Source organism: Lynx rufus, unplaced genomic scaffold, assembly GCF_022079265.1.
Source record: "Lynx rufus isolate CCGP_SWC_20201006 ecotype Redwood Valley unplaced genomic scaffold, mLynRuf1.p SCAF_37, whole genome shotgun sequence".
Classification (NCBI taxonomy): Eukaryota; Metazoa; Chordata; class Mammalia; order Carnivora; family Felidae; genus Lynx; species Lynx rufus.
Genome location: NW_025814853.1, coordinates 2,039,334 through 2,066,342, shown reverse-complemented (window position 1 = coordinate 2,066,342; position 27,009 = coordinate 2,039,334). Strand labels below are relative to the sequence as shown.

The following is a 27,009-nucleotide window of genomic DNA, read 5'->3' as shown; positions in this document are numbered from 1 at the left end:
ACCCACCCCTCTGGTTCCAGAACATTCTCCTCACCCCATAACGACACAACAAGCCACCAGCAGCCACTCCCCGTCGCATGGCCCCTGGCAAACACCCCCTGTTTTCTGCTGCTCTGGAGACTTCACACCCGTGGGGCCTCACGACGCTTACTTCCCGTTAAAAAATCACGGCATCGGGGCGCCTGGGGGGCTCAGCTGGCCGAGCATCTGCCCTGGGTCAGGTCACGATCTCATGGGTTGAGAGTTCAAGACCCATGTCGGGCTCTGCGCTGTCCCCCTTGCTCTGCCCCTCCCCCGTGAGTTTTCTCTCTTTCTCTCTCTCTCTCTCTCTCTCTCTCTCCCCCTCAGAATAAAATAAACAAAAATTAAAAATCATGGCATCTTAGTGGTCAGACTGCCCACTTCCCTTTCAGAGCAGATGCCAGGTGGACAGCAGGGGGTGGCCTCTCCAGAGGAGACTGGGGAAACCGAGGCACATGGCTTCGAGGTTGGAGGGTTGACGGGCCCTGCCCTCGCTCCTTCAGCATGGCGCCCGAGTACTGCCTGTGTCTCAGGCCCCCAGGGACGTCCCCTCACGCCAAGCCCGTGGGCAAGTGGGGCTCAGCGTGGATGGCTCAGAGGGGCCATCGGTGGGTGGTGCTTTTGAAGATGGAGCCCGCCTGGGTGAGGAATGGCCTGGAAGCTTCAGACCCCTGAAGTTTGGACAGGGTGTGGGGGGCCGAGCCCAGGACTCGGTGACGCCGGGGCCCTGTTCTGCGTGCTCTGCGGCCGTGGGGGTCTTTCCAGACGGAACGATGGGTTGTGAGTGATAATTACAGGAGATGACACACACTAGATTCTAGAGACCGCGTGCTCGGCAGCGGCCATATGGAATGTGCCAGCGACGAGCAGGCGGTAAGCGGCTTCTGCCGCCCCAGACGGGCACCGCTCACGGTTTGAGAGATTTTCTTCCAGGTGGATTTTTTTTTTTTTTTTTTAACACAACGGTGACCTGGATTTAGGAGCAGTCCTGCCTCTTGCTTTCAACCTTATCGACGTGTGACTGACATAGACTCAACCACGCCCGTTGACGGTTGGCCCTCGGGAGACCTCGCGTGTGGTTTGGGGGGCCCCACGACCCCTTGGCCGCACAGTCACGTGACGGACACTTGCCTGGCGCCCAAACGTGTCCTCGTGTGTCTTCCTTCTTCTGAGTAGCGTCGCGTTGAGATTTCCACTTTGAAAACTTCTTCAGCTCACTTTCTCTGGCTCCTTTGCAGATACACCGTTTTGTTCAATCCTTCCTTACTGGTGGACTCTTCCTTACTGGTCCTTCTTAGAACCGTCACCGTAGCGAATGCGTGGGACGTGTGTCTGTCTTCGGAGTTGGCGCTCTCATTCCTCCGTTCATTTATTCAGGACTTGTGCACCCTCCGGGTTAGTCTCTTGGTTGAAATTCCCAGACAAGGTGGGGGCGCCTGGGTGGCTCAGTCGGTTGAGCGTCTGACTTCAGCGCAGGTCCTGATCTCTCGGTTCGTGAGCTCGAGCCCCGCACGGGGCTCTGTGCTGACAGTGCGGAGCCTGCTTGGGATCTTCTGTCCCCCTCTCTCTGTCTGCCCCTCCCACCCAAATAAATCAACATTAAAAAATAAATAAATTCCCAGACAAGGAATCACTTGGCCAACGAGAAGCTCGGTCCCCAAGGAGCTGCACCCACATCTCTGAACCGCTTTCCAGTTGATTCTCCGATTCTCGCTCGGGGAGCCTGGCAGCTGGTTCTGGTGCCCTGGCTTCAGCCAGGACGGGGGGTTCTGGGAACTCGCTCAGGCCGGAAGCGGACTTCGTGTTTCGAGTTGCGCCTCTTTGATTACGGACGAGGCTGATCGTTTCCTTGCGGGCTTTGCTTAGTCTGTTTGTTTGTGTTATGGGGTCTTAACGTATTTTTTTTTTTTTTATTTTCGCTGATGGTGGGCCCTGTAGAGTAATGCTACCAGTCTTGTGATAGGTGTTCTGTAAATCGTTTTTCCTGGTTTGCCATGCGCCTTCGACTTGGGGCTTTTATGGAACATACGTTTTTATGGAGTGAAACCCATTGATATTTTGTGATTCCCTCTGTTGCTTTTAGCTTAAACATTCTTTTCCACGAAGAAGCCTGGCGTCTCCCTCTTTTCTTCTCCGGTGCTGTGATTTGACTTCCAGGCGTCAGTTTGAAGTTACTGCGGTGTGTGGGGACGCGGCTCTTCCCCTGCACGGTCCCTCCATCCTGCCACCGCCTGTGTTCTGTGTGGGGTCTTCCGGCCGGCCGGCCTGGCTCCGGGCTGTCCCTTCAGGCCCTGGCTCCCCGCGTCGTCCCGCAGCAGCACGTGCGTGCTGGTAACAATCACCACTTTTCCACGTGTGATCAGCCACAGATACACGGCCACCCCCTCTCTCTGCTTGTTGTAGCTTCTGTCACCAGGTTAGAGTTTCATCCCCCTTAGGGTCACAGGACGCGCTGACAGACGACTGGTGGTGGGGGCGGTGATCTGGGTCATGTGACAGTCCCACCCAGACACCTGTCCCCACCTGATGGCAGAAACAAGTCACATTTTCCTTTTCCGGGAAGCCCAGCCCGGCACCTGGTTCTGTTCTGACCTGTGCCTTGCCCTTCTCCCGCCCAGGTTCCCAGAAATGCTCTGTCCCCTCCGCAACCTGGAAGGGAGACCTCGGTACACAGCAGGTGCCCCATAAATGTGAGGCACTGCTCCTAAACGTGGCCGTACAGTTTTCCAGAACGCGGTGCCTCCTCTGGGAAAGACCCGGCCGCGTTGGACCGTGGTGCCCGGGCCACCAGGCCATCGAGGAGGCGTCCCGTTCGGGGCAGGGTGGAGGCTGACCCGTGGACGGTGACAGGACCTGGGGTCTCTGCCTCACACTCTGTGTTGCTCCTGCAGTGGATGGAAGTGTTTTCTTAAATGTAATTGGCGGGGTGCCTGAGTGGCTCATTTGGTTGAGCGTCCGACTCCGGCTCGGGTCATGGTCTCGCGGTTCGTGGGTTCGAGCCCCGCGTCGGGCTCTGGGCTGACAGCTCGGGGCCTGGAACCCGCTTCGGATTCTGTGTCTCCCTCTGTCTGCCCCTCCGCTGCTTGCACTCTGTCTCTTGCGTTATCTCAAAAATAAATAAACATTAAAAAAAAATGTAACTGGCAAAAGACGGTCCAGTGCCATAAACGGCCCCTGCAGGAGGGCATGTGCAGAGGCGGGACCGGGGACAGGGTGGCCGGGATGCTGGCTGGTTCTGGTGGGCAGAGCCAGCGCCCGCGATGACACGGTGCCTGCTGTGTGCGCGGTAGCTTTTGTTGTCCCTTCGCACGGGCGTTTCCATCTCCTGAACGTGTTGGCTTTGACGTCTCGTGTCTTCACGTGAAGGAGCCGTACTCTGTGGTCCCTTCTGTGTGGGTTCACGTGCTTACAGCAGGACCTTAATGACAACAGAAAAGCCCCTTTTATGCCCCAACTGTGACCCGCCCAGCCCGCGGGGCACCGAAGGTGGCAGGGAGGGCCCTGGCTGCTGCTTTTAGGAGGCCCCCCTGGGGTTTTCCTCTAGAACCACCCCCGCCCCCACCCCCCCCCCCCCCACCTCCTACAGCTGCCCCCAGGCTGTAGCCGCCCCTCAAGGGGTTTGGGCCCACGGTTCGACCTGTGCTTCCGGCCACCCACAGGCCCTGCAGAGTTCCAACCCTGTTTTCAGTGAACTTGCTCCCTGCCCCCAGTTCTGCACACAGAGGGGAGGCTGAGGGTGGAGGCTGAGGGTGGAGGCTGAAGCTGGGCCTCCTGAGGTAGTTGTGCCCCGCAGCAGCCTGTGTAGCCCTGCCGGGTGGGTGGCTGTTGGACCACGGTGCCTGCTGTCTTCCTCAAGGACCCAGCCCCAGGCTGCAGGGCAGCCAGGAGAGGGAGGTGCAGGATTGCGTGTGCAGGTGGGGGCATCTGGAGAGGAGCGTGCTGGGTGCCCAGTGGGTCCCCATGGCCGTGGAGCGGCCTTGAGGGCTCTGGCCGCTCCCTGGGGGCGCGGGGATCTCCAGCCCCGGGAGGAAACGCCACGGGCCAGCGCCTGTGGGCCGTGTGCTATCAGGTGTTGGAGCCCGGTGCACGACTTCCAGCACACACACCCGACTTGGCCTGCAGAGGCCCTGGGAGGGTGTCCGCTTTGGACCCCTGGGGCACCGGGACACGGCCTGTGGCTGCCCTCCACGCAGGTTTCCTCCTGGTGCAGGCCCGGCCGGTTTCGCCTGCCACGGTGGCCCCGTCCTCCCGGCTCTCTGGCCCTGCCCGGCCCCTGCTACCTGGGCCCCTCCATCTCCCGTGTGGGTGTGGGGAATGAGCTTGGAGACCTGAGCGGGAGTCCAGGCTGTGTTCGCCATCTTTCCAGGCCCTCGGGCTCACACTGCCTCCAGGCGGCCCTCCCAGATGCCACGTTAGCTTGGGTTCCTATGTCGGCACAGAAGGCGTGGGGACAGGGGCACGTCAGTCGGAGGTCAGCTCTGCTACCCTAGGCAGGCTCCTCACTTTCATGGAGCCTTCATTTCTTCTTGTCCATCGGGGTCAGGCCTGAGGGCCACCTCAGTGACCATTTGGGACCCCCGAGGCCCTGCTGAGACTGGATCTGACCTGAACTGATGGGCTCGGGATGCCAGGTGTGCTGGGCTGGGTGGCGGGTTGGGGGATCGGCCACTGGGGGCTGAGGGGTGGGGATGCTTGGTGTGTGCAGAGGAATTGGGGGCAGAAAGCCTCCAGGGGCCAAATCGGGGATGGACAGACAGAGGTCTTTGGGGGAAGGGGGTGCAGTGTGACAGGACAGGAGGGGCAGGCCTGCCGTGCCCGCCTCTGTCTGGGGGACGCCCGGGCTGGCCCTGCCGTGCTGGCCCGTGGACACCAGATGAGCAGAGCCGGGGGGGGGGGATGGGGGCAGCTCAGAGCCCTGGCTTGGGGGCCACCTGTATGTGTTGGGGGGGGCCACATGATGCTATCCTGGCACGTCAGGTTCCCCATCTGGTGAGGGCTAGCCATGAGGGGGCCCTTGTGGACCAGTGCTGCAGAACGAGGGGTCGCTGCTGTTCCCAGGACAGAAACTGGGCGCTTCAGCAAGAGGGTGACTTGGAAAGGCCAAGCCACACGGGGGGACTCTGCTGCCCCGTGGCTGTAGCGCCACCTTCTCGGGGCAGTGCGGTCCCTGTGCCTCAGAGGCCAGACGGGCCTGGCTCATGGCTCTGGCCCCCAGCGGCACAGAGCCTGGCACGCGGCTGCCCCCACACCTCTCCCGCACAGCGCGCCCTGAGGGTCCCTCCCCGCCCTTGGGGTCCCGCAGCGTTGGCGGGTGCTGTCCTCGTAGCTTTGGGGGCATGACAGCCCCTGGCGCAGGCTCCGGAGAGGGGAGGTGGGGTGACCAAAGTCTGGAAGAGACGTGGAGGGCAGTTTCCCACAGCCCCGAGACCCTGGCCTCATGGAGGGGCGTCCGTGAACCCCCACAGCTGGGACCTGGGAAAGGCTCCAGCCGCTTTACCGGCTCCGTGTTCTCTGAGTGAGGCCGCAGCGGCACCCAGTGGCCGTCCGGGGAACTGCAGGCTCCGGGCCACGGCGGCCGCTCTGCCCTGAGCCCCGCGGCTGTGCCTGCGGGTGGCAGGTCTCAGAGCGAGGGTCAGGGCGGGCTGGGGAGGCAGGGGCTTGGCTGGGCCCTGGGTGCACCTGGAGGGAGAGGGTGAGCCTGGGGCGCCGGAGCCTTGGAGGCTGCCCCGTGACCCCCTCTTCCTCGGCAGACGGCGCCCCCCTCAGTGAGCTCTCCTGGTCGTCCTCCCTGGCTGTGGTGGCCGTGTCCTTCTCCGGGCTCTTCACTGTCATTGCCCTCATGCTGGCCTGTCTGTGCTGTAAGAAGGGTGGCATCGGGTTCAAGGTGAGGGCCGGGGGCCCAAGGGGATGCGGACGGGATCCCAAGGGTTGGGCTCTCTTGTGCCCACTCGGCACTGAGCCTCCCTCCCCTGGGGGGCTGCCTACAGGAGGGCCGTGGAGGCCAGCCCACTGTCTCCCCCATTTTGGACCCCCTCTGTGTGGGCATGTCCCAGCTCAGGGCCAGGCCACTCAGTGCCGCGCATGGGTTGGGCACTCTGGGACAGTGAGGATGGGCCTTGCAAGGGCTCACGGGGGGGGGGGGGGGGCTCCTGAGCCGGTGTGGGAGGGGGCTCGCTTCCCCAGACGCCCCTGACTCCCCAGTGGAGGAGGAGGGCTCTTGGCCCAGCGGTCCTCAAGTTGCTGCTCATTCGAACCGACAACAGGAAACCAAAGCCACCCAGACACGCTTTCCCTGCACCAAAACCACCTTGCCAGCCGGACCTGGGGCATCTTCTGCCCCACAAGGTGGGGATCGTGTGCCAGAGCCAGAAATCGGGGTGACCGTGCGCAGCGGCATTGGTCGTTGCTACTCACGGAGCATCAGCTAAATGCACGGCCCCGTCTTCACTACGGCCGCTCCCCAGAGTTACATTCCCAAGGGTCCTGGGCTGAATTCTGGGGCCCCCTCCTGAGGATGATGACCGAGGGGTACCCCCCGGAGAGCTGTCCCCCCACCCCGCCATGCCTGGTTGCAGCTCTGAGCGGGGAGGACCAGGGGGAGAAGCTGGCAGTTGAGAACCCCAAGCAGAGGCTCCCTGCTGCCCCCGCCCACATGGGTCGAGTTCCTGCCAACTTAGCAAATAGCGGGTTGGGCTGTGGTCATTCACCCCCTGCCCTGGGCTGGAGGTCGGATTCCTGGGCCTGGCGAGTTGGGGAGGGGAGGGGCCGTCCTGTGGCACCCATCAGTGTCCACACCAAGTGGCCACACCCCGTTTTAGAGAAATAGCGCCCCCCCCGATATGGCATGTCACGGAGTGGGGGCCCGCAGGAGCTGCCCACCTGCCTGGTGAGGACGAGGAACTTGCCTATTACAGAGGCCACCCTTCCAGGCCCCTTGGTGCCTCCATGGCAGAGCTGTGGCTCCTTGCACCCTGCCCTGGCTAGACTGTCTCCCTGACCTGTGGGCACCCAGCATCTGGGCCAGGCAGGATCCTGGGGCCAGAGCCGTGAGGTCATGAGGGGTGGGGGGCGGGGGAGCCTTGTATAGGTCAGCCCCTCCTCAGGGTACTGTGAGAACAAGGCCCCAAACAAGGACCAGCCTCGGCCCCTCCTACCCTTGCCCTCCTCACCTCCTGGAGAACGTGGTGCCCAGAACATTCCAGCCCCAGTACGTGTTGGGGGGAGGGCCTGCCTACACCGGGGGCTCCTGCCTGGTCTCTGGGGGCCCAGGGCTGGGCACCCCCGGGAGCTTGCTGGGAGAAGGGGCCGGGCAGCGATGCTCACGCTGTCCTACTTGATTGCCCGCTGTGCCGGAATCTTCCAGCGGGCTGTCGGGCGGCACCATCAGGTATGGGCTGGGCCAGGCCCCGGTGGGGTGTGTGGGCCTACAGCTGCAGCATCCCAGGGCCCCGAGGGTGGTCTTGAGGGCCCTGGGCAGGGGGGTCGTCGCAGGCGCCAGCCCCTTCCCCCTGCCCCCAATGTTCTGTCCTCTCTGGGCCAGGACAGGGACTGGCCCACAGGGACACCAGCAGGGGGTCCCCGGTCACCCCTGGAAGCTGAGAACACAGAGACCAGGGGAAAGGAGGGTCCTGGGGTCACGCAGCACTGAGGGAGAAACCTGGGCCCTCCAGGCCTCAGTTTCCCCACCTGGGCAGTCCGGTCGTGGGCTCCAGGGAGGAGAGCTGCTATTGTTTGAGTAGGAGTTGTTTTGCATCAGGCTCTGGATTTCTGAGACTTTGGCTCTCCTCTGGAATGTGCTCTGGACCTGGGGGGAGGGGTCTTCCCCACAGAGAGGTGCAGCGGCGGCATTTCAAAATAGCAGCCAGCCAGGTGGGGCCCGGCCCCGGGCTGCCCAGGCCAGGCTCTTAAGGAGCCCTGGGAGCGGGTAAAGGCCCACCTGGGTCAAGGTCCAGGGGGACGGCTGTGGAAGGTGGCAGGGTGCCTGGCCTGGGGGTGGAGGTGGGGGTGGGCTCCCTGCTCTGGGCACTCAGGAAGGCTCTTTGTCTGGAAGGGGTAGGGGCACTTAGATGCCCCTCCACTGGGGCGGGGGGGGGGGGTGGTGAGGTCCCCCCATCCCCGTCCTGTCCCCCCTCTCCAGCCCTAACCTTGAGGTTGAGTTCACAGGCTGGGCGGGGCTCGGGCTGCAGTGGGGAGGGGTGGCAGACAGAGGAGTCGGGGGCTGACTGGATGGGCAGGGGCAGCTGGCCTCGGCCTCTCGGTCTCCTGTCTCTGGCCCCACCGCCGCCCCCGCTGGTCGCTGGTCGCTGGTCGCTGGTCGCTGGTCGCTGTTCGCTGGTCGGGGTGGACCGGGCTGGGCCAGGCGCTGCTGCCCTGGGGCTCATGGCCCCCCAGGCTTGAGACTCTGGCCTCGGGAGGCTGGTTTTCCTCACAACCAACCAACCAACCAACACAAACAGCGGCCCTCTGGCCCTCTGGGCAGCTGGTGTCCCTGGTCTCCTGGAGGGGGAGGGGCTCGGAGGGCCGCGTGGCCTCTGCCCTGAGGCGCGAGTGGAGCGGTACAAGGGGCAGCCGGCAGGTGCCCCAACTCTAGGTCAGGCCCCCCAGCCCGCTCCACCCCCAGGTCCAGAAGAGGTGATAGTTCGGTCCTTTCTGAGCCTGTCCTGTACCCTGTGACCGTCCCCTCCCCTGCCCTGCCCTGCCCTGCCCTCGTCCCCGGAGTCCTGGCGCCCCCCGCGAGCCTGGCGCCCACCTACCGCTGCAGGAGTTTGAGAATGCCGAGGGGGAAGAGTACGCAGCAGGCTTCTCGGCACAGGGCTCCCCTGCCTCAGGGGCTCCGAACGGGCCAGACGTGTATGTCCTGCCACTCACCGAGGTCTCCCTGCCCATGGCCAAGCAGCCGGGGCGCTCAGGTGAGTGAGCCCCCCAGTAGGCCCAGCGGGTGTGCAGAAGGTGCGACTCGGGCCTCAGCAGCCGGTGCCCCCCCGGGCGGGGGGTGGCAGAGGGCTGGCATGTGCCCCCTTCTGCTGGGCCCGGGGGCGCCGCGGGCAGGCCTGGGTCAGCCTGCCCGCCAGCTCCCCCACCTGGGGGCTGCTGTGCGAAGGGGTGGCCACGGGGGCGAGGGACCTGTTGCCCTGGTCCTGGGATGGGCTGCCCGTGTGCAGGGAGGAGGGGCTCCTCTGCTGTCCCTGGACGCTTGACCCCAGACCACCCCCTCAGCTCCGGCTGGCCCCATTGTGCCCAGTGGGTGGGGCCCACCCACTCGGGGAGGAGGGGCTCTTCGGGGCTCTCTCTGTGGGCGGGGCTGTGAATGGGCCTTTTACTCAGGCCTTGGGGGTGGGGCAGGTGCAGGCAGGGGCCTCCTCCCATAGTAGCTTCCTTGCCTGGCCTCGTGTTTGTTCCCCACCCTGGGGTCTCCCCACCAGGGTGACCACCCACAGGGCCAATGTGGGCCCGAGCTTGCGAGGTTATAGGTCAGCATCCAAGCTGGGCTTTGAACCTGCCTGCTGGAGGCCGTCCCTGTGGGAGCCCCTAGGTGTGTCTGGAGCCTGGGGTGGGGGACGGTCCCTGGCTTCATTCGGTTCCATGGCAGCCTGATCTCAAGTCGTCTCCCTGGAGCCTCCTAGGCAAGGCCGGTGCCCACCCCAGCTCCTCCAGGAGCACCTTGGGAAGGCTGTCAGGCCCCGGGGTGGGGGTGGGGGGGGAAGGGGACAGCCTGTTGCTGTGGTCATGAGCTGGCCCACCCCACCCGCTCTGTTCCACACCTTCCCAGGCCCGTGACCCTGAAGCCCAGACTTCATCAAGGGCTGCGGGCCCCCAAGGCACCGGTCTGGGTCCTCAGCCCGAGGGCCCAGGGTCCCGTGGGTATCACCACCCCCACCCCCCGAGCCAGCGTCAGGCAGGAGCCAGGGCCTGGGGCTCAAAGGCATGTGCACATCTGTTGACTGGCCCGAATCAACACCCCCTAAAACCCTGAAGGTAGACACCCTGCTGTAGGAGGCCCCCCCGACCTTCCTGGGTGACCGTGGGGCTCTCTGAGCCTGTGCTGACCCTGGACACTGTAACTGGTGGGGGAGCCAAGGGTCATCCCAGGGGACACTACCTTCCCCCCCCACCCATCCCCCCCCCGCCCCCCCGCCAGCCTGGGCCTGTCACCTGCAAGCAGTGTCGGGGACCTTGAAGAATCTTTGAGACTTGGCTTCTCCCACCCCTCAGGGGACTGTCCCTGAGGGTGGGGGGCCGGGGCGTAGGAGCGAGCGGCCGCCGCCGGCTTTCTCCATTTCTGTAGCTCACGTGTAGTTCTGTAGGGTTCCCCGTCTCTGGGGACGGGAGAGACTTCAGGTGATGCTGGGGTCAAGGGCTAAAACCCTGAGTAGCAAGTATCACCTGGACCTGGAGAATGTGGAGGAGTCCGCAGGCTGGGGCCCAGGGACGGGAGCCCCGAGACTCAGGGCCTGTGCAACCCCCATCCTAAGTTCTGCTCAGCATCAAGGTCAATATTCCCTGGGAGCAGCCCCCCACCCCCGAGGCTCTCCTGGCATCCCAGGCCCAGCCCTGTCCCCTGGCCCTCAGGACAGTTGGCGTGGGAGCAGAATTCGGGGAATCCCTTGGGGCACAGGGCACGAGTGGGTTCAGCAGCCCTGGCCCTTCCTCTGGGGCCCCCACTGACCCTTCCTCCCTACTGACCTCACCCAGCACAGCCTGTAGGAGAATGGGCCCTGTGTGCTCCGTACAGGGCTGTGCCAAGCAGACCCCAACAAAGGAGCCTTTGGTGTGCCTGGTGCTGGAATGCCAGCCTGTGGCAGGGGTGAGGGGACGGGCTGCTCCGGGGCCCTCCTCCCCACGGGCTGGGCCCCGGCCACACTGCCTGCCCGGCATTGCCTGTGCGCCCGTCCTGGCTCCAGGCCCTGCTGTCTTCAGCCTGGCTCGTCCCGGTGGCCTGGGGCACAGCCTTTGCAGACCCAGGAGAAAGATGCCCGGACGTGACTTGGAGGTCTGCAGCTCCCCCGGGAGGCAGGCACCCTGTTCTTGGTGGTGGCCCCCAGCTGCAGCCCCGGCTCTGGGGGTCTCAGGGCAGCTCCCCAGAAAAGGCCAAGTGGACAACCCCTGAAGGGGCCGCCGGGTGAGGGAAGATCGGGGCAGTGACAGCCTGAGCTGGGGTCCCTGAGCCCCCCACCCCCACCCCCACCCTGTTATAGTGCAGCTGCTCAAGTCCACAGACCTGGGCCGTCACAGCCTCTTGTACCTGGAGGAGGTTGGCCACGGCTGGTTCGGGAAGGTGAGTTGCTGACCCTGGGGTGGTGTGGGGGAGAGGGGCTGACCCCGTGGGCCCCTCTCTCCCCTGGCAGGCAGAGGGGCAGGGTGGAGGCCTGCTTCTCCTGGGAGCCACCCCAGCCCTGGGGTCCCCTCCCAGGGGGGGAGCCCTGCTGTCAGATGCCGGGAGGTACTTCTGAGAGGCGGGGGTGGGGGGGCAGCGTCTCAGTCCTGGCTTCTCCCTGATCCCCAGCCCGGGTGGGGCAGCAACAGGTCCCTCTTCCTCCCTGCAGACCCCCAGAGAGCTGAGGACAGCTGGGGGGGCTTGGGGTGACCACCAAAGAGCAAATGTTTCAGCTGGGAGGGTCCACCCAGGAGGGGCCCAGAAGCCCTTTTGCAGATGAGCGTAACGAGGCTTCCGGGCTCGGGTTCAAGGGGAGAGAGGAAGAGCAGGGACTGGAGGCGGAGCCCGGGGGACCGTGGTGACGCCCGCCCCCACAGGTGTTCCTGGGGGAGGTGAACTCGGGCATCAGCAGCACCCAGGTGGTGGTGAAGGAGTTGAAGGCCAGCGCCAGCGTGCAGGAGCAGACGCAGTTCCTGGAGGAGGCTCAGCCCTACAGGTGGGCGGCCCCCGGGGCCGGCTGGGGCGGGGAGGGGGGGGGCTGGGGGCGCCGGGCCCCGTGGACAAAGCCGAGCTCTGTGCTGTCCCTGCTCCTCCCCCACCCCTGCAGAGCCAGCCCCCTTCCCCGCCCGCCCGCCCCCTCCTGCCCTGAGTTCGAGTCAGGGGGGCAGCCTGTTGGCTCCCGCAGGGCCCTGCAGCACAGCAATCTGCTTCAGTGCCTGGCGCAGTGCGCGGAGGTGACCCCCTACCTGCTGGTGATGGAGTTCTGCCCCATGGTGAGTCCCCGCTGCCTGGCCCTCCAGCCCCTCCGCCCCGAGCTTCTGTCCAGGATGTTTAGAAGGAGGGCTCAGCCTCCCCACAGAGGAGCCTTTGCTGAGCTGGGGACCCCTCCTCACCCTCCCGTGGGCCGTATGTTCCCCCGGAGGTGGGCTCTCCGGGGCAGAGGCACCTGCAGGGGGGAGGGGGGCTCCAGGTCACTAGGAGGGTGGCTGCTGGGTCTGGGGCGGGCCCAGCCGCCTGTCCTGCTGAGTTGAGCCAGTTTCCCGAGACCCGCTTACCTCACAGGCGTGTTCTCCCGCCCGTGACTGCCTGCACGATGCCCCCAGGGCCCCTTCCCCCCCAGACAGCTCTGCACCTGCTCTGAGCGGCCCTCGGCAGACATGGGTCCCTGCAGCGTGCAGGCCCCCACTGTCTGGTTTCTGGACCCCTGGCGGTAGCTGTGACCCCCTGGGGCTCCCCCATCACGGCTGGGCCCTCCTCAGGGATTTGCCAGCTGACCCCCCGGTCGCCTGCCCTGTGTTCCCACCCGGCTGGGCGTCAGTGCTCAGATGGCCTGTCTGCCGCTTGCCAGCAGTGAGGTGGCGAGCCTATGGGCCCTGATAGTCTGCACACGGGACGTGGTCCTCCCGGCCCCGCAGGGTTGCCTGGGTCTGCAGGGACGGTGAGGAAAGCGCCCTCTGACTGTGGGGTTGTCCTACTGAGAGCCGGCCACTAGGGGGCGGATTTGGTGGCTCCTCTGGGTAGCTGCACCCCCACGTTGCCCGCAGGCCCTGGGCGGGAGGGGCTGGGCGGAGGGCTGGGCGGTGACAGTGCTGCCCCTCTTGGCAGGGGGACCTCAAGGGCTACCTGCGAAGCTGCCGGCTGGCGGAGTCCATGGCGCCCGATCCCCTGACCCTGCAGCGCATGGCCTGCGAGGTGGCCTGTGGCGTCCTGCACCTGCATCGCAACAACTATGTGCACAGGTGAGGGGGTGCGGGGCTGGTGGCTCTCCGGGGGGTCCCCGTGAGCTCTCTGTGCGGCCTGCGGCCTCTGCCCCTGCCTCGGGGCTTGTGTGAGGGTTAGCTGGCTTTATTTATTCAGCCTCTAGGGACCATTGTGCCAAGGAATCTGGTTAAAGAAAAACCACCAGAGAGGGTGTGGGGAGGTGGATGCTTGCTTCTGCGGGGGGGCCGGCTGGCCTGGGCAGCACCCGGGGGGGCCCAAGGCCCATCCTCTGTCTCCAGGGGGGTCAGAGCCACCACACTGGCCCTGCTGGCCTCTGTCTGCCTTAGACCCCGGGGGGGGGGGGGAGGGATGGCTCTGTCCTGCTTCCCTCCCTGGCCCTGGAAGTTGGAGGGGTGGACCAGGGTGCCCAGCGTAGGAGGATGTGCCCAGAAGAAGTGGTAACAGTCAAACGGCAACCCCCAGCTCCGGACTCTGCCCAGGCCGTCCTCCCCAACAATATCCCGGTGCTCCCAGACTCTGCCCAGGCCGTCCTCCCCAACAATATCCCGGTGCTCCCGGACTCTGCCCAGGCCGTCCTCCCCAACAATGTGCTGGTGCTCCCGGACTCTGCCCAGGCCGTCCTCCCCAACAATATCTTGGTGCTCCCGGACTCTGCCCAGGCCGTCCTCCCCAACAATATCCTGGTGCTCCCGGACTCTGCCCAGGCCGTCCTCCCCAACAATATCCTGGTGCTCCCGGACTCTGCCCAGGCCGTCCTCCCCAACAATATCCTGGTGCTGAGTGATGACACATACAACTCCAGCATCAGTGATTTTGTTGAAGAGGGCAGCTGCCAGCCTCCTGACCTGCCCGCCGGGCCCGCCCAGCCCCAGGCCCCCGCACACCCGCCGGGCGCAGGCCCGTCTGTGGCCCTGGTGGACGTGCGCTGGCCCCATGCTTGCCCCGGTGCCTTGTGCCCCCAGACCCCCTGTGGCCACCCAGCGGGCAGGGCAGAAGCCCGCAGCCCAAGGCCACCCGGTGGGGGTACCGACGGTGCCGTAGGCGGTCACTCCCTGCGCCCACCTTGCCCTGGGCCGGAAACGGTGCCCAGCCCTGTGCGAGCAGGGCAGGGGCAGGATCCCCTGGGACACTCGGGACCTCAGTTTCCCTGCCGCTGCCCGCCTCCTGGGGAGCTGAGGGTGAGGGCGTAGTGGGCGGGAAGGAAGACTGCAGTGGCCCTGGCTGGCTCGTGCCCGGGACGGGTCAGCAGACGTTGAGCCGCTGGGGTCAGGAGAGGGGTCCGGTAACGGCGGGGCAGTGCCTTCACGAGGGCCCTGTGGCCTGTCCCGGCCCTTTCTGGGCCTCGCTTTCCTTGTCTGCATTGTAACATTCGAGGCCCTGTCCACGTGGACGCCCCGGGGAGCCCCGTGCTGGGTGAGGGACCCGGGGCTCGGGGCAGCGGGTGGATGGGCCGCCTCTCAGACGCCCCTTCCCACCGGCTCGCGGCGATGCCCTTGGCCACAAGCGGGCTGGCCCCTCAGCGCCCCGAGTGCCCCCAGCCCGGCGCCGCCGCTGACCCCCGCCCTCCTGCCCTCCCGCCCTCCAGTGACCTGGCCCTCAGGAACTGCCTGCTCGCGGCCGACCTGACGGTGAAAATCGGCGACTACGGCCTGTCCCACGGCAAATACAGAGTAAGCGGGCGGGGCCGCACGGGGGGTGGGGGTGGGGGGGTCAGGGCTGGCCGCCCAGCACCCTGGGGTGACCCTGGGCCCCGCGCCTGCAGGAAGACTACTTTGTGACTGCCGACCAGCTGTGGGTACCGCTGCGCTGGATCGCGCCCGAGCTGGTGGACGAGGTGCACTGTAACCTGCTGGTGGTGGACCAGACCAAGGCCAGCAACGTGTGGTGAGCGGGGGTCCCCGGGGCGCGGCCAGGGCGTGCCCCCCCCAGCACTCAGTGCCCGCCCTTGTTCTGTCCCCCGCCATCACAGCTCACGGCTGCCAGGCCAGGGCCCAGGGCCCGCAGGCTCGAGCGGGTCGAGTCCTCTCCCGCCCCGTGCTGGAGGGGGTGAGGGCCAGGAGAGCCACACGTGCGGTGACATGCTTCTCTGTCCCACTTCGTCACCCTGTAGGAGGTGGGGCTGCTGGGCCACCTGTCGCTTCCCGGTGCCAGTGGCCCATGGCCCCGCCCCACCCCAGGACCCGCTGACACCCACAGACATCAGGGTTAGAGCGAGTGTGCGGGTTGGAAGGCCCGCTGGGAGTGGCAGCAGGTGCCAAGTGCCCTCCGTGGAGGGGCCGGTGATCTCCCACGACCGCCGTGTGGAGGCACCGCCCATCCTCAGCACCTGCACCAAGTGGGGCACAGACTCAGTCCTGCAGCCTCCAGAGGCTCCGCTGCGGGGGTCCCTGTGCCTGACCAGCCCCTCCCCCAACCCCCACTCCCCGGGCCTGCCTGTCGTCCCTCTGCTCCTAGCGAGCCCTCAGAGCCGGGATCCGCGGACCCACCCTCCCTCCTGAGCACCCTTGAGTCGCTTAACTGCAGCCCATCAGCCACTCCGTTCCGTCACCGATCTCCCCAACCTGCCTACCCTGCCGCACGCTGACTGGGGTCTCTTACATGGTTCTGGGCCGGTCCCCCTGACTTCTCTGTTGCCAGATTTGTTCTGTTCCTCACGTTCCCGGTCTCCCGGGACGGCCTGGGGCCCCAAGGAGCTGGGGGAAGTATACCAGAAGGAACCCAGTCGCCTTCTCGCAGCCCTGCCTGTTCCCTGGGCCCACTCCTGCCGGGCTGGGGCGCACCTAGACTCGCCCCTCCCTCGTTCTAGCCCCCAGTGGTACCCAAGGGCTGGGAGCTTCTCCAGGCCCCCACCCCCACCCCCGGAACAGTGTCTGGCCTTCACCGCAGCAAGGGAACGAGCACACAAAGGAATAGACCTGAGTTTGTGGAAAGGCCAGTGTGGTTTTTATTTGCCCAGGTGCCCTGGACACAGGCTTGGGCCTGGCCGGGTGGCACATCCTGCCAGTTTACTGAAGGAAAGTGCTGTCCTTTGGGAGGGGCGTCCCTAGGACACTGGTGTGGTGGCAGGAGCTGCCCTGTGGTGCCCACGGCTCTGAGATCCCACGCAGCCATGCCGTGGCCAGCCATGCCGGCCCCCTCTGATGGCCCTTGCCTCCGTAGGTCCCTGGGCGTGACCATCTGGGAGCTCTTTGAGCTGGGCGCACAGCCCTACCCCCACCACTCCGACCGGCAGGTGCTGGCCTACGCAGTCCGGGAGCAGCAGCTGAAGCTCCCCAAGCCCCAGCTGCAGCTGACGCTGTCTGACCGCTGGTGAGGACCCTGTGACGCCAGGCTGGGCAGAGTGTCCCCAGTAGGAAGGTCAAGACCACGGAGGGTGCTCTGAGTGTGAGCGCCTGGGTTTCCAGCCCCCGCTGGCTCTCCCCTCCACGCCCCATCCTGAGCCCACAAAGAAAGGAGCCTTTTCAACCCAAACTCAAACTCACCTGCAGCCGGGGCGGGGGGGGGGGTTCACTCACGGAGAAGTGCTCCGGCCCCCAAACCTCTGGGCCCACCTTGGGAGAGCTGGGGCTCCTGTAACGAACTTGGAAGTTCTCTTCAACGTCCTTGGAGAACTCGGAGTATGAGGAGAGGCCCCCGGACCTTCGTGCGGAGGGCCGATCTGCTCTTCTGCAGGAAGTGGGGTCCTGGCAGGGCGGTGCCCCGGGTGCGGGGTGGGCAGGGACCCCCGGGCAGGGGCTGAGCCCCAGGCCTCCCTGCCCGCAGGTACGAGGTGATGCAGTTCTGCTGGCTGCAGCCTGAACAGCGGCCCACGGCCGAGGAGGTGCACCTGCTGCTGTCCTACCTCTGTGCCAAGGGCGCCACTGAGGCGGAGGAAGAATTTGAGCGGCGCTGGCGCTCGCTGCGGCCGGGCGGGGGTGGCGCAGGCCCTGGGCTGGCAGGCCTGGCTCTGGGGGGCGCGGGCGAGCTGGCCTCCGCCTCGTCCTTCCCGCTGCTGGAGCAGTTCGCAGGCGACGGCTTCCACGCGGACGGGGACGACGTGCTGACGGTGACCGAGACGAGTCGCGGCCTCAACTTCGAGTACAAGTGGGAAGCGGGCCGCGGCGCCGAGGCCTTCCCACCCCCCGGGGCTGCAGCGAGCCCTAGCCGCACCGCTTGCCTGCAGGAGCTGTGTGCCGCTGACGGTGCGCCCCCGGGCGTGGTGCCTGTGCTCAGCGCCCACAGCCCCTCGGTGGGCAGCGAGTACTTCATCCGGCTGGAGGAGCCGACGCCCGCCGCCGGCCACGACCCTGACTGCGCCGGCTGCACCCTCAGCCCCCATGCCGTGGACCTGCTCCCCGATGGTGGTGACCAGGACGATGACTCGGAGGGCAGCGCGGCCGCCTCGCTGGCCATGGAGCCCCTGCTGGGCCATGTGCCACCCCCGGAGGGGTCCTGGGGCCGCTGTGACTACTACCTGCATGGGAGCTGTGCCCGGGAACCGTCCTGTCCTCTGAGCTCGCCTTCACCCGGGACCCTCGTGCTGGCGGAGCCCAGGGAGGAGGACGCCGACTGGGGCACAGCTGCCTTCTGCCCACCCTTCTTGGAGGACCCAGTGGGCACGTCCCCCTCGGGCGGGGAGGAGATGGGGGCCACCGAAGCCTGCAGGGCCGCCCAGCCCAGACACTGGAGCTCCAACGTGTCCGCCAACAACAACAGTGGCAGCCGAGCACCAGGCTCCTGGGACCCGGGACACGTGGCTGGCTGCATGGACTGCTGCCCTGGCCCAGAGCACACCTTACGGGCTGCCCCGGAGCTAGGCGGTCCCCTGGCCCTAGAGGACCCCACAGAGCCTCTCCTTGGGTCAAAGGGGGCCTCCTCTGGCCAGGAGCTAGGCCGCTGCTTTGGCCTTCCTCATCTGTGTCCTGCTGAGGGCCTGGCACCGGCCATCTGCCTGGTGACGTCCTCCCGGACAGAGGCAGCCATTAGCCAGGCTAACAGCCCCCAGACGGAGCCCAGGCTTGCTGAGGAAGCTGAGGGCTCTGCCAGACCTCAGCTACCCCTTCCCTCTGTCCCAGCCCCATCCCAAGAGGGAGCCCTGCTTCCTGCCGAGGCGGCCAGTGCCCTCGACACCCTGCCCGCCTTGCCCACGCCTGCTGGCAGCTGGGAGACTGCCACTGAGGCAGCCCAGACCCCAGACAGCTACAGGGTTTCCCCTGAGCCGGGGGCGCCCGTCAGTGAGGATGAGGACATGACAGAGGCCACTTCTGGTGTCTTCGCTGATTTGTCCAGCGATGGCCCACTGGCCGAGAAGCCAGACGTGACTCTGGCCTTCCGCTCTTTGCAGAAGCAGGCGGGGACCCCCGACTCTGGGGACTCCCTGGATATCCCACCTTCAGCCGGTGACGGTGGTGGCTGCGAGGTCTTCAGCCCATCAGGTATCGGCACTCCCGGCGGGCAGCCCCGAGCCCTGGACAGTGGCTATGACACAGAGAACTACGAGTCCCCTGAGTTTGTGCTCAAGGAGGCGCACGAGCCATGTGAGCCTGAGGCCTGTGGGGAGCTGGTCTCCGAGGAGGACAGCCCTGGGCCCGAGACTCAGCTCTCCACCTCTCTTGGTGGCCTTGGCCAGAAGAACCCCTACCGTGACTCCGCCTACTTTTCGGACCTGGATACAGAGCCTGACTGCACTTCGGGCCCCCAGGAGAAGGGAGGAGGTGACTTGACCTCCAGGCTAGAGCTGGACCTGGAGAGCTCTGGGCTGCAGGCCGCACAGCCCTCCCCTGAGTCTGGTGTGGCTGGGGGGACGCGAGGCACTGGTCCCAGAGAGGTGCTGCCGCTGCTGCCTGGGGACTTTTCTCCAGGGCCAAGTACATGCCCGGAGGGCCCCAGACCGGACCCTCCCTGGCCCCAGGGCCCTGCCCAAGGGCCTCCAGTGCCCAGCCCCGGGGGTTCCAAGATTTTCCTGCTGACCCCAGTCCCGCTGAGCTCAGAGAGCCACCTCCCTGAGCTCCAGGAGGCCCCAGTACTGCCGTCCGGACCCGCCCAGCAGGAACGGACAGGGAGCCCGGGTGCCCCCAGGACCCCACTCTGCCTGGCCCTGCCGGGACTGCCCGCAGCCCCGGAGGGCCGGTCGGAGGAGGAAGAGGAGGACAGCGAGGAGAGCGATGAGTCGGATGAAGAGCTCCGCTGCTACAGCATCCAGGAGCCCAGCGAGGAGAGCGAGGAGGAGGCGCCTCCCGTGCCCGTGGTGGTGGCCGAGAGCCAGAGCGCGCGCAACCTGCGCAGTCTGCTCAAGATACCCAGCCTGTTGTCGGAGGCCTTCTGCGAGGACCTGGAGCGCAAGAAGAAAGCCGTGTCCTTCTTCGACGACGTCACCGTCTACCTCTTCGACCAGGTGCGCGGCCGGCCCCGGGCTCTGCGCGGGGGTGAGGGTCCCCTCCCCCCCCCCCCCCCCCCCGCGCGGGACGGGAGGCCGTGGGCGTGGCCGCTGCTGGCGCCGGAGCCACGTGCTGCTCTGCTCCTCCATCCAGGAAAGCCCCACCCGGGAGCTAGGGGAACCCTTCCCTGGAGCCAAGGAGTCGCCCCCCGCGTTCCTGGCGGGCGGCCCCCGCTCCCCCAGCGCCCCCGGCCGGCCGCGGCGGGCAGACCGCTCCCCCGACGGCTCCGCGGCGGAAGAGGGTGAGCGGGGCGCTGGGCGCGGCGGGGGCGGGGCCGCCGGGTGGGCCGTGACGTCAGGGTGGGTGGGTCTGCGTGACGTAGCGGGTGGGCGGGACCACGCCACGCGAGTGACCGGGCGGCCGGCCTGCAGGTGGAGGGCTCGCGTGGGACGACGGCTTCCCGCCGACGCCGGCCCCGGAGGCCGCCCGGCCCGCTCCCGCCGCGCCTCCCAAGCAGACCACACCCGGCCCCTTCTCGCGCTTCACCGTGTCGCCTGCGCCCGCGTCCCGCTTCTCCATTACGCACGTCTCCGACTCGGACGCCGGGTCCGTGGGAGGTGAGGCTGCGGCGGGGCTGGCGGGAGGGGGGACACGGAGTCGGGACAGTGGAGAGGGCGTCCGGGAGGTTACCTGCTAGGGGCCGAGGCTCTGGACAAGCTCAGTTTTCAGACGGGGAAACTGAGGCTGGGAGAGGCGGGGTCACGCCCAGGCCTGTCTGTCCTGGCCACCTTGGCCTCGGCCTCGCCTCTCTGCCTTCTGGGGAGATGCAGTGCCCCGCGCCCGGCTGGCCCAGCACCTCTCTGGGTGCCTAGATGGGATGCCACCTGGCCCTTGGGCCTCGCCCTCTTCTCCCTTCTCTGGAGGCACCAGGCTGGACGCTGAGCGCCCCCCACTTCGCCCTCTGCCTGACCCTAGCCGCCCAAACCGGCAGCAGCCTCTCCCATCACGACCTTCCCAGCCCCTTCCGCCCCCACCCCCCCATGATGTGCTTCATCCACTGCCTGCCCCTCTCCCCCTGACCTGGCAACATATCAGACCCGATGGCTCTTGTCTGGAGACACAAATGACTGTGGCTAATGTGCCCAGATCACCCCTCCCTCCAGGCTCCATTCCTCGGTCAGCCTCCGACCAGGAGGGCTCGTCCCTGCCAGGTTGACCCCCGCCATGTGCCTGACAAGTTCTTTTGCATTCCTGCCAGCTTTCCCTGAAAGCCCACCCAGGAAATGAGATCTCTCTGTCCCCAGGCAGGCTCCGTCCGTCTGGGGAAGAGCCGGGGCATTTCCTTTGTTGGATGAGCTTTGTTGGGCCTGAGCCCTGGTGAGGTGGTGGAAAGAGAAGGGGTCCGGCTCCCACCTAGACGGATAGGCAGACCCATTGTGGTGAAGGGGCCCGAGGGGGGCAGCCCCAGTGGTCATTGATCCCTAGGCCAAGGGTGGAGGTCAGGGGGGAGTGCTGGGGCAGGGGACTCTGTCGGCTGTGCCCAGAGGGCAGGGCCCTCTCAGGCATCTCTGTCCCCGCTGTCTCTCCGAACACTCACGTGACACCTGTTTGCCAGGCCCTGTAGCAGGTGCCGGGGGCAGCTGTAAAGAGGCTTGAGGCCCAGGCGGGCACCCTTGGAGCTCCTGCCAGTCCTGCTCCAGGCAGCAGCGAAGATGGTGACCGAGAGTGGAGACCTCGGTGTTGGTGGTCGTCAGCAGCTTCCAGAGCCTCGGTGCCCCATGCAGCGCCCCGGAGCAGGGCGGGACAAGAGGCCTCCTTCGGCCGGCCGTGTGCGCCAGTCCTGGGCTGCCGGAGGGGCAGGACTTCTCCTGGACATGGGTTTGTTGCTAGCTGCTGAGGATGCCCTCTAGCCTCAGGCCTGAGCAGGTCCCCTCCGTACAGCTGCCCCTCCGCCGTGACTCTGCTAGCGGGCTGCTTGGCTTCTGAGGCCAGGGGACCGGCTCTTGGCCGGCGGGGGGGGGGGGGGGGACTTTGCACGCCCTGCCCACTAGTTCCTGTGGTGAATGACACAGGCCCGCTGGGACGGCCTCTCTCTGCCCCCTTCTCCCCTTCTGCCTGGTTCTGGGTTTGCAAGAAGAGGACCCTGGGCTTGTGTGTCCCCAGCCACCCTTACCTCAGAGTCTGTGGCTGTATTTCCCTTCGGTGACTCAGCTGGACCCGCAAACCCTCCCTCCCTGTCTGGGCCAGCTCCCGTCTGAGTCCACGGCTGGAGCCTGGGCGGGTGGGGCAAGGCGGGCGGCCCAAAAGATAGGGGCTTCCGGCCACACCTGTTCTAGAGGTGCCCGCGGCTGGCCAGCCTGGCCCGGCAGCCCCCACGATCCGCGTCAGGGGCCCTGCCTGCAGGGGTGGGGGTGCGGGTGGGAGGGAAGTGGGGGGCTGGGCAGCACAGGGAGTATTTTTGTAACTGCTGTTGTCTGAGCAAATGGAAGCGGGGTGATTTTAAGTTATTGTTGCCAAAGAGATGTCGGATTTACTGTTGCTTTGGGGGTGGGGGTGGGGGACTTGTTTTGGGTTTGTGTTTTTTGTTTTCATTAGTCTGAGGCTTCGGATGCTGGTGCCATGATTTCCTTGTTCCTTTTTTGTTTGTTTTTTAAAAGAAATCAAGCTAAGAAAACAAGCCTTCGTGCTAAGCGTGTGTTTTCTTTTGGGGTTTGCGCATAAATCCCTGGGCGGGGGTGGGGAGGCGGGTGGTGCTGGGGTGGGGCCTGGCTGCCAGCTCTGCCTGGGAGGGCACAGTAGTCCCTTCTGCCCAATGCCAGTGGGGTGCGGGAGGGTGCTACCTACCCCCTGTCCCCCCCTGCCTCCCCCCCCACCCCACGCCTGCCCCGGGCCGTCCTTGCTGCACCCTGGTGGAGGGGGAACAGTGACTTGGGCCCCACCTCTCCTCCGGTGGAGGTCTGCACAGAGCAGGGGAGGGGACTGACCCCAACAGCCCTCCCTTCTTGTTCTGTAGTTGGTGCTGACTAGGTAAGAACGAGGTGGGGGGCCTGCAGGCCCCTTCCCCCACGGGAAGCTCCTTCGAAGGCCTTTCCAGAGCACGGGGTGGGGGCAGGGTAAGAGTGAGGTAAGAGGGTTTCTGAGGAGCCAGGGCTTCTGTGCTTCTCCACCCCAAACGTGGGCTCTACGACCCCACTGGGCTCGTCTCCAGCTTCTGCGGGGCCAGAGGCCTGTGTCCCACCCATGACCCGTTTCGTTTCTGGTACAGGGGTAGGGGTAGGGACAGGCTTTGGGCAGAGCAGGGCTCCAGGGCCCTCCCTCCTTCAAGGGCCGGGGAGGGGTGACTGCTGCCTGGAACTTGTCAGCTGGGGGTGCCTGGCCCCAAGGCCAGTCACTGCGCTGTAGTTGAGCCACAGACATAAACGACGCGGATCTCTGCACAAAGCAGCTGGGGCGCAGAGGGCGTCCCCGGCCGTGCGGCCTGCTGTTCACTCCAGGGACAGGGAAGAGAGCTGGGGGCCAGCAGCCAGCTCTGGACGGGAGTGCGGGGGGCATGGAGGGGTCCCCCAGCACTGCCAGCGGGAGCGGGGCCCAGGAGAGCCACGGTCGAGGGCTCAGAATAAATCTGAGCCGCGAAGACAGTGGCGGCCTCTCCCACGTCCTCTGTCCCAGGCCTCCCACCCCCTGGGGCTGACAGAGCACGAGCGGGCACGTGTGGGTGGGGCAGCCTGTTTATTGACCAGACACGTGGGGCTGGTGGAGCGTCCCTCCCTGCACGAGCGGGGGCCACTGTCGGCCCCACTCTCCTCAGCCATGGCCCGGGGGCCACCTCCGAAGACAGCCGGGGTCCAGCCCAGGCCAGACTCCAGTGGGGGCAGAGCCAGGCGGGTGAAGGAGAAAATTCTCTAAATGGGGACCACGCAGATTGTTACAAAAGAGGTTCTGTGCGTGGGCAGGGCAGGAGGGTCCTGGCGGGCGGCGGTGGGGACTTGGCCATCAGCTGAGGAGGGGGGCGGACCTGTCGTTGGTCACTGTCGGCTTCAGCTGGACGTTGGCGAAGGGATTCCTGAAAAAGGAGAGAAGGGGGGTTTTAGTGTGGGAGGGGCACTGTGAGGGCGCAGTGCCGTCCTGGGCTGCCCTACGCCCGGGGGGCCCCCAGCCCTGCGGATGGCACCGGCCTGGACCCCGATGGCCCAGCCTCTGAGCTCAGAGCAGGTGGACAATGGAGGCCGCTCGGGGGAGCCCGGGAAGGGCGCTCGCTGGCCGCCAGTGCGCCCCATCTGCGGCCGTCAACCCTCACGGGGCGGGTGGGGGCCGTGGGGCCACCGAGCCACAGGATGGTTCCTTCTCTGCAACCTGAGTGAGCCCTGAACGGGCCTGCATCCAGGTTTCGTGAGCCGCCCCACAAGGCCAAGGAGGCGCCTCCCATCGGCCCAAGGGCAGCGGCGGACCCATTTTTAAAGACACGCCATCGACAGACACAGACAGTTCAGCGCACACAAACCCGGCCCATGCGTCCCGGGCTCCCAGAAGGTGGCTGGGTGCAGACCCGCCCCACGCCAAGACGACACACGGGGGTGCACGCACACTGGCAGCAAGGAGGCCAGCAGGGGTGGACGAGGGCTCAGCCACCTGTCACCCGGGGGGTGACCCCCGAGGCCACAGCTGACGGACAGATGGACGCGCCAGACAAGAGGTGGAGATGGGACGAGATGAGCACAGCGGACGCCGGCACCCGGCCCGGAGGACCCGCCTGGGCAGGGACAGCACGGGACAGCGGGCTGGGGGTGACGGCACAGATGGCACGTGGGACACGGAGGGCCGGCACGGACAGGACCGCACTCCCGGCGAAGCGCTCGGCTCTGCAGCCGTTACCTGGGGCCGGAGTCGCCTCTGGCGCAGCTGGGCTGGTGTCCACGGGGCGGGCAGGCGCTCTGTCCAGTGCCCAGGGAGAGCGCGTGGGGCGGGGGCACCTCCCTGTGTTTTCTAAAAAACTGAGACACTTGGGACTGAACTTTTAAGAGGAGCAGCCGCAGACACTAGCTAACTTCTTGGCGAATGAGGTCTCTGCCTCCGTCTCCGGGATGATGGCTGAGAGTCCCGTGTGGGCACACTGCTTACGACTGTCCTCTGAGTCATCGACCCCCGGCTTCGAGGCCGCTTGCAGCCCCACGTGGGGCCTCGGGCTCCTCCATGCGCTCTGTTCCGCTGACGCGTACAGACGAGTTTCAGCTTTCTGGCCGCCTGGAAGCTCCCAAGACCAAGTCTCCTGTGACCAGTGACATCCGCCCCCAGGACAGGGCGGTGGCCCGTGCCCTGACTGCCACCTTGCCTAGACTCTGGTTCTGAAGGAAGGCTCCGGGCCTTGGCTGTTCCCAGCCCGGGTCAAGGCAGATGCCCTGGGGGGCTGGAACTCGGCCAATCTTGTTCATCTGGAGTTGGGGACCGAGCCGAGGACGGAGCTCAGGCCCTAAGCCCGGGGAGGGAGGGCAGCTCCTGTGCTGGCTGGAGCCAGTACAGAGGGGTCAGGCCAGGTGGGTCGGGGCAGCAGCACAGCCAGACAGGCCTCCCCGCAAGACGGTGTCTGGCCTCTGAGCCCCACTTTCTTCATCTTCCCCCAAACAGGGTGAGCGGGGAGCACGCACCATCAACACTGCGGGCTGAAGACGCCCCCGGCCTCCCCCTGCAGCCGCGCCCAGCCCAGCCCCGACCAGAGGCCCCTGGGTGGGGCCGTCTAGGGTGCCTGCCACCTTCTGGGAAGAACGGGAGGGTGTCGGTGCGACCCTGGGCGGGTCAACACCAAGATGGCAAAACAGGACTAAGTTCAGACCCTGGCCCCGGGGACATTTGTCCCCGCTTGGGGTGCTTGCCAGGGGTGGACGCCCGGCAGCAAACCACCAAGACGTAAGCAAGCTCAGCGGACGGAACCGAGCAGAGGCCACGGGAGCCGTCCAGGCTCCTCCCGCAGGCAGGGCAGGCTGAAGCCCCCGGCGGGTCCGGCGCTGCATTCAAGGGGCAGCCTTTGGGGGCATCGCGGGGTCCTGAGCCCACAGCCCCCGCCTGCAAACCCTGCAGCCTGAGGAGGGCCGAGCGCCTTTCCGTTCCAATCTCGAGGGAAGCGCTATGCCGAGGGTTTAGGGAGTCGCCTGTAATTGTTCCGAATCCATCAACTGAGCGAGAACCGGGTCAGCTGGGAACAGCCGCGTCTCCTTACAGGGTACGGTTTCCGTCCTTCGGTGATCCTGGAGCAGAGCGAGGGAGCGGCCGGGGTGCATTTCCACTTCCTCCTGAACTTCCTCCTCTGAGACCAAAGTGGTTGCCATGCCTTCAGGACTTCGGCCCTTCTGGGATCGGATCCTTGTCGTTGGGTTCCCCCAGGGCCACACCTCAGGCAGGCTTAGTCAGGGTGCTTTGACCGACCCAGGGGGCTTTTGGGACCCCGCCCCCAGTCGCATCTTGGAGCCAGGCTGATTCTGCGGCTGGGAAGCTGGCTGGTGGCGCTGTGCCGATGCCCACCGTGCCCACACCGGGGGACGTGGTCCCAGGCGGAGGCCAGGCCTGCAGCTCAGAGCGATGGGGGCAGCAGGGGCAGAGGTGGGGCGTCGGGGGGGGGGGTGGAAACGGAAGCCTCTCTGCATCCTGGAAGAAGGGGAACCTAGAGGCAGCGAAGGCATTTTCACCCTGCCCGTCCTCAAATTCCAGGAGCACTGGTCTCCAGAATCTTCCAGAAACTCCTCACACTGTAGCTCAGACACAGTGAAAGGAGAGGGAGTCCAGGACCCGTTGGGAGCAGCCACTGCCCTTGGAGGGGCCACGTCACTGGTGCCCAGTGGGGTCCAGTGAGCACCATCTGCTACAAAGGACGCAGGTGCCAGTGTCCCGGGGTGGCGGGGGCAGAGACAGATGGGCGGCACCGCCACCCTGACCGAGGCCCGGGGCCCAGGGTGCTGGCTGTCCCAGGGCGGAGAGGAAGGGGCCGTCACAGGATTGGCTGTAGCAGGCCCACAAGGGCACCCACACGTGGTGGTGCAGGCCCGATCTAGAAAGCCTGGCGCAGCCTCCTGGCGCCCCTTGGGGCACATGCGAGTCTGGGCAGAGCGGGCACCAGGGCCACCGTATATCCACCTGCCCCAGCGGCCCAGGCACGTGCTCCTGCTCCGGCGTGCCTGAGGCCCTCATGCGGGCACGAGCCATGGCACCGTCCCCGAGGCCCACCCAGATCTCCCCAGCCCCCGAGGGGCTGCAGGGCTCATCAACCAGGGAGCCGGCCAGGCCGGGCTCACACCCACACCCACACCCACACCCACAGGCGCGGCCCGAGGGGACGCTCAGCCAAAGGAGCCCAGAGCTGGCCTCACAGCCGATCACCGGGCTTCACCCTGATTGTGGCCGAAGCGCCCCGTAGAGAGAAACCGAGGCAGAGGGCCGGGGCCGGACCAGGCCAGCGGTGCAGGGAGGTGCCGTGGGCACCGGGGTGCAGCGGGGGCAGCCAGTCAGGCCCACAAGCTTCCAGACAGAGGCAGCGAGTCCCAGAGCCCG

At 66.3% G+C, this 27,009-nt stretch overlaps 2 protein-coding genes across 10 annotated transcripts in view; one reads left to right on the top strand and one right to left on the bottom strand.

Moving 5' to 3' along the window:
- Window positions 1-22,151, top strand: part of AATK (apoptosis associated tyrosine kinase) — a 32,077-nt gene extending 9,926 nt beyond the window's left edge. For 3 of the 6 annotated variants that reach the window (XM_047094129.1, XM_047094130.1, XM_047094133.1), the window contains 13 exons: window positions 5,772-5,905; window positions 8,783-8,930; window positions 11,217-11,296; window positions 11,773-11,891; window positions 12,003-12,168; window positions 13,001-13,134; window positions 14,703-14,787; window positions 14,880-15,001; window positions 16,277-16,426; window positions 16,880-19,490; window positions 19,627-19,774; window positions 19,905-20,090; window positions 21,089-22,151. In XM_047094129.1, coding sequence (XP_046950085.1) covers window positions 5,772-5,905; window positions 8,783-8,930; window positions 11,217-11,296; window positions 11,773-11,891; window positions 12,003-12,168; window positions 13,001-13,134; window positions 14,703-14,787; window positions 14,880-15,001; window positions 16,277-16,426; window positions 16,880-19,490; window positions 19,627-19,774; window positions 19,905-20,090; window positions 21,089-21,129 — 4,124 coding nt within the window. In that variant the 3' untranslated portion in view covers window positions 21,130-22,151. Of the gene's footprint in view, window positions 1-5,771; window positions 5,906-6,182; window positions 6,367-8,782; window positions 8,931-11,216; window positions 11,297-11,772; window positions 11,892-12,002; window positions 12,169-13,000; window positions 13,135-14,702; window positions 14,788-14,879; window positions 15,002-16,276; window positions 16,427-16,879; window positions 19,491-19,626; window positions 19,775-19,904; window positions 20,091-21,088 lie in introns of those variants that run through there. The other 3 variants (XM_047094132.1, XM_047094135.1, XM_047094134.1) reach the window with 3 other exon arrangements.
- Window positions 22,152-23,185: 1,034 nt separating this feature from the next.
- BAIAP2 (BAR/IMD domain containing adaptor protein 2) overlaps window positions 23,186-27,009 on the bottom strand; it is a 62,793-nt gene continuing 58,969 nt past the window's right edge. Inside the window, exons 15-16 of one of the 4 annotated variants that reach the window (XR_006964800.1) lie at window positions 24,346-26,109; window positions 23,452-23,536 (exon numbers count right to left, since the gene is read on the bottom strand). Coding sequence is in view for 1 of the 4 variants with exons in the window: in XM_047093997.1 (XP_046949953.1) it covers window positions 23,467-23,536 (70 nt within the window). In the remaining 3 variants the exon portion in view is untranslated. Of the gene's footprint in view, window positions 26,110-27,009 lie in introns of all 4 variants that reach the window. The other 3 variants (XM_047093999.1, XM_047093997.1, XM_047094000.1) reach the window with 3 other exon arrangements.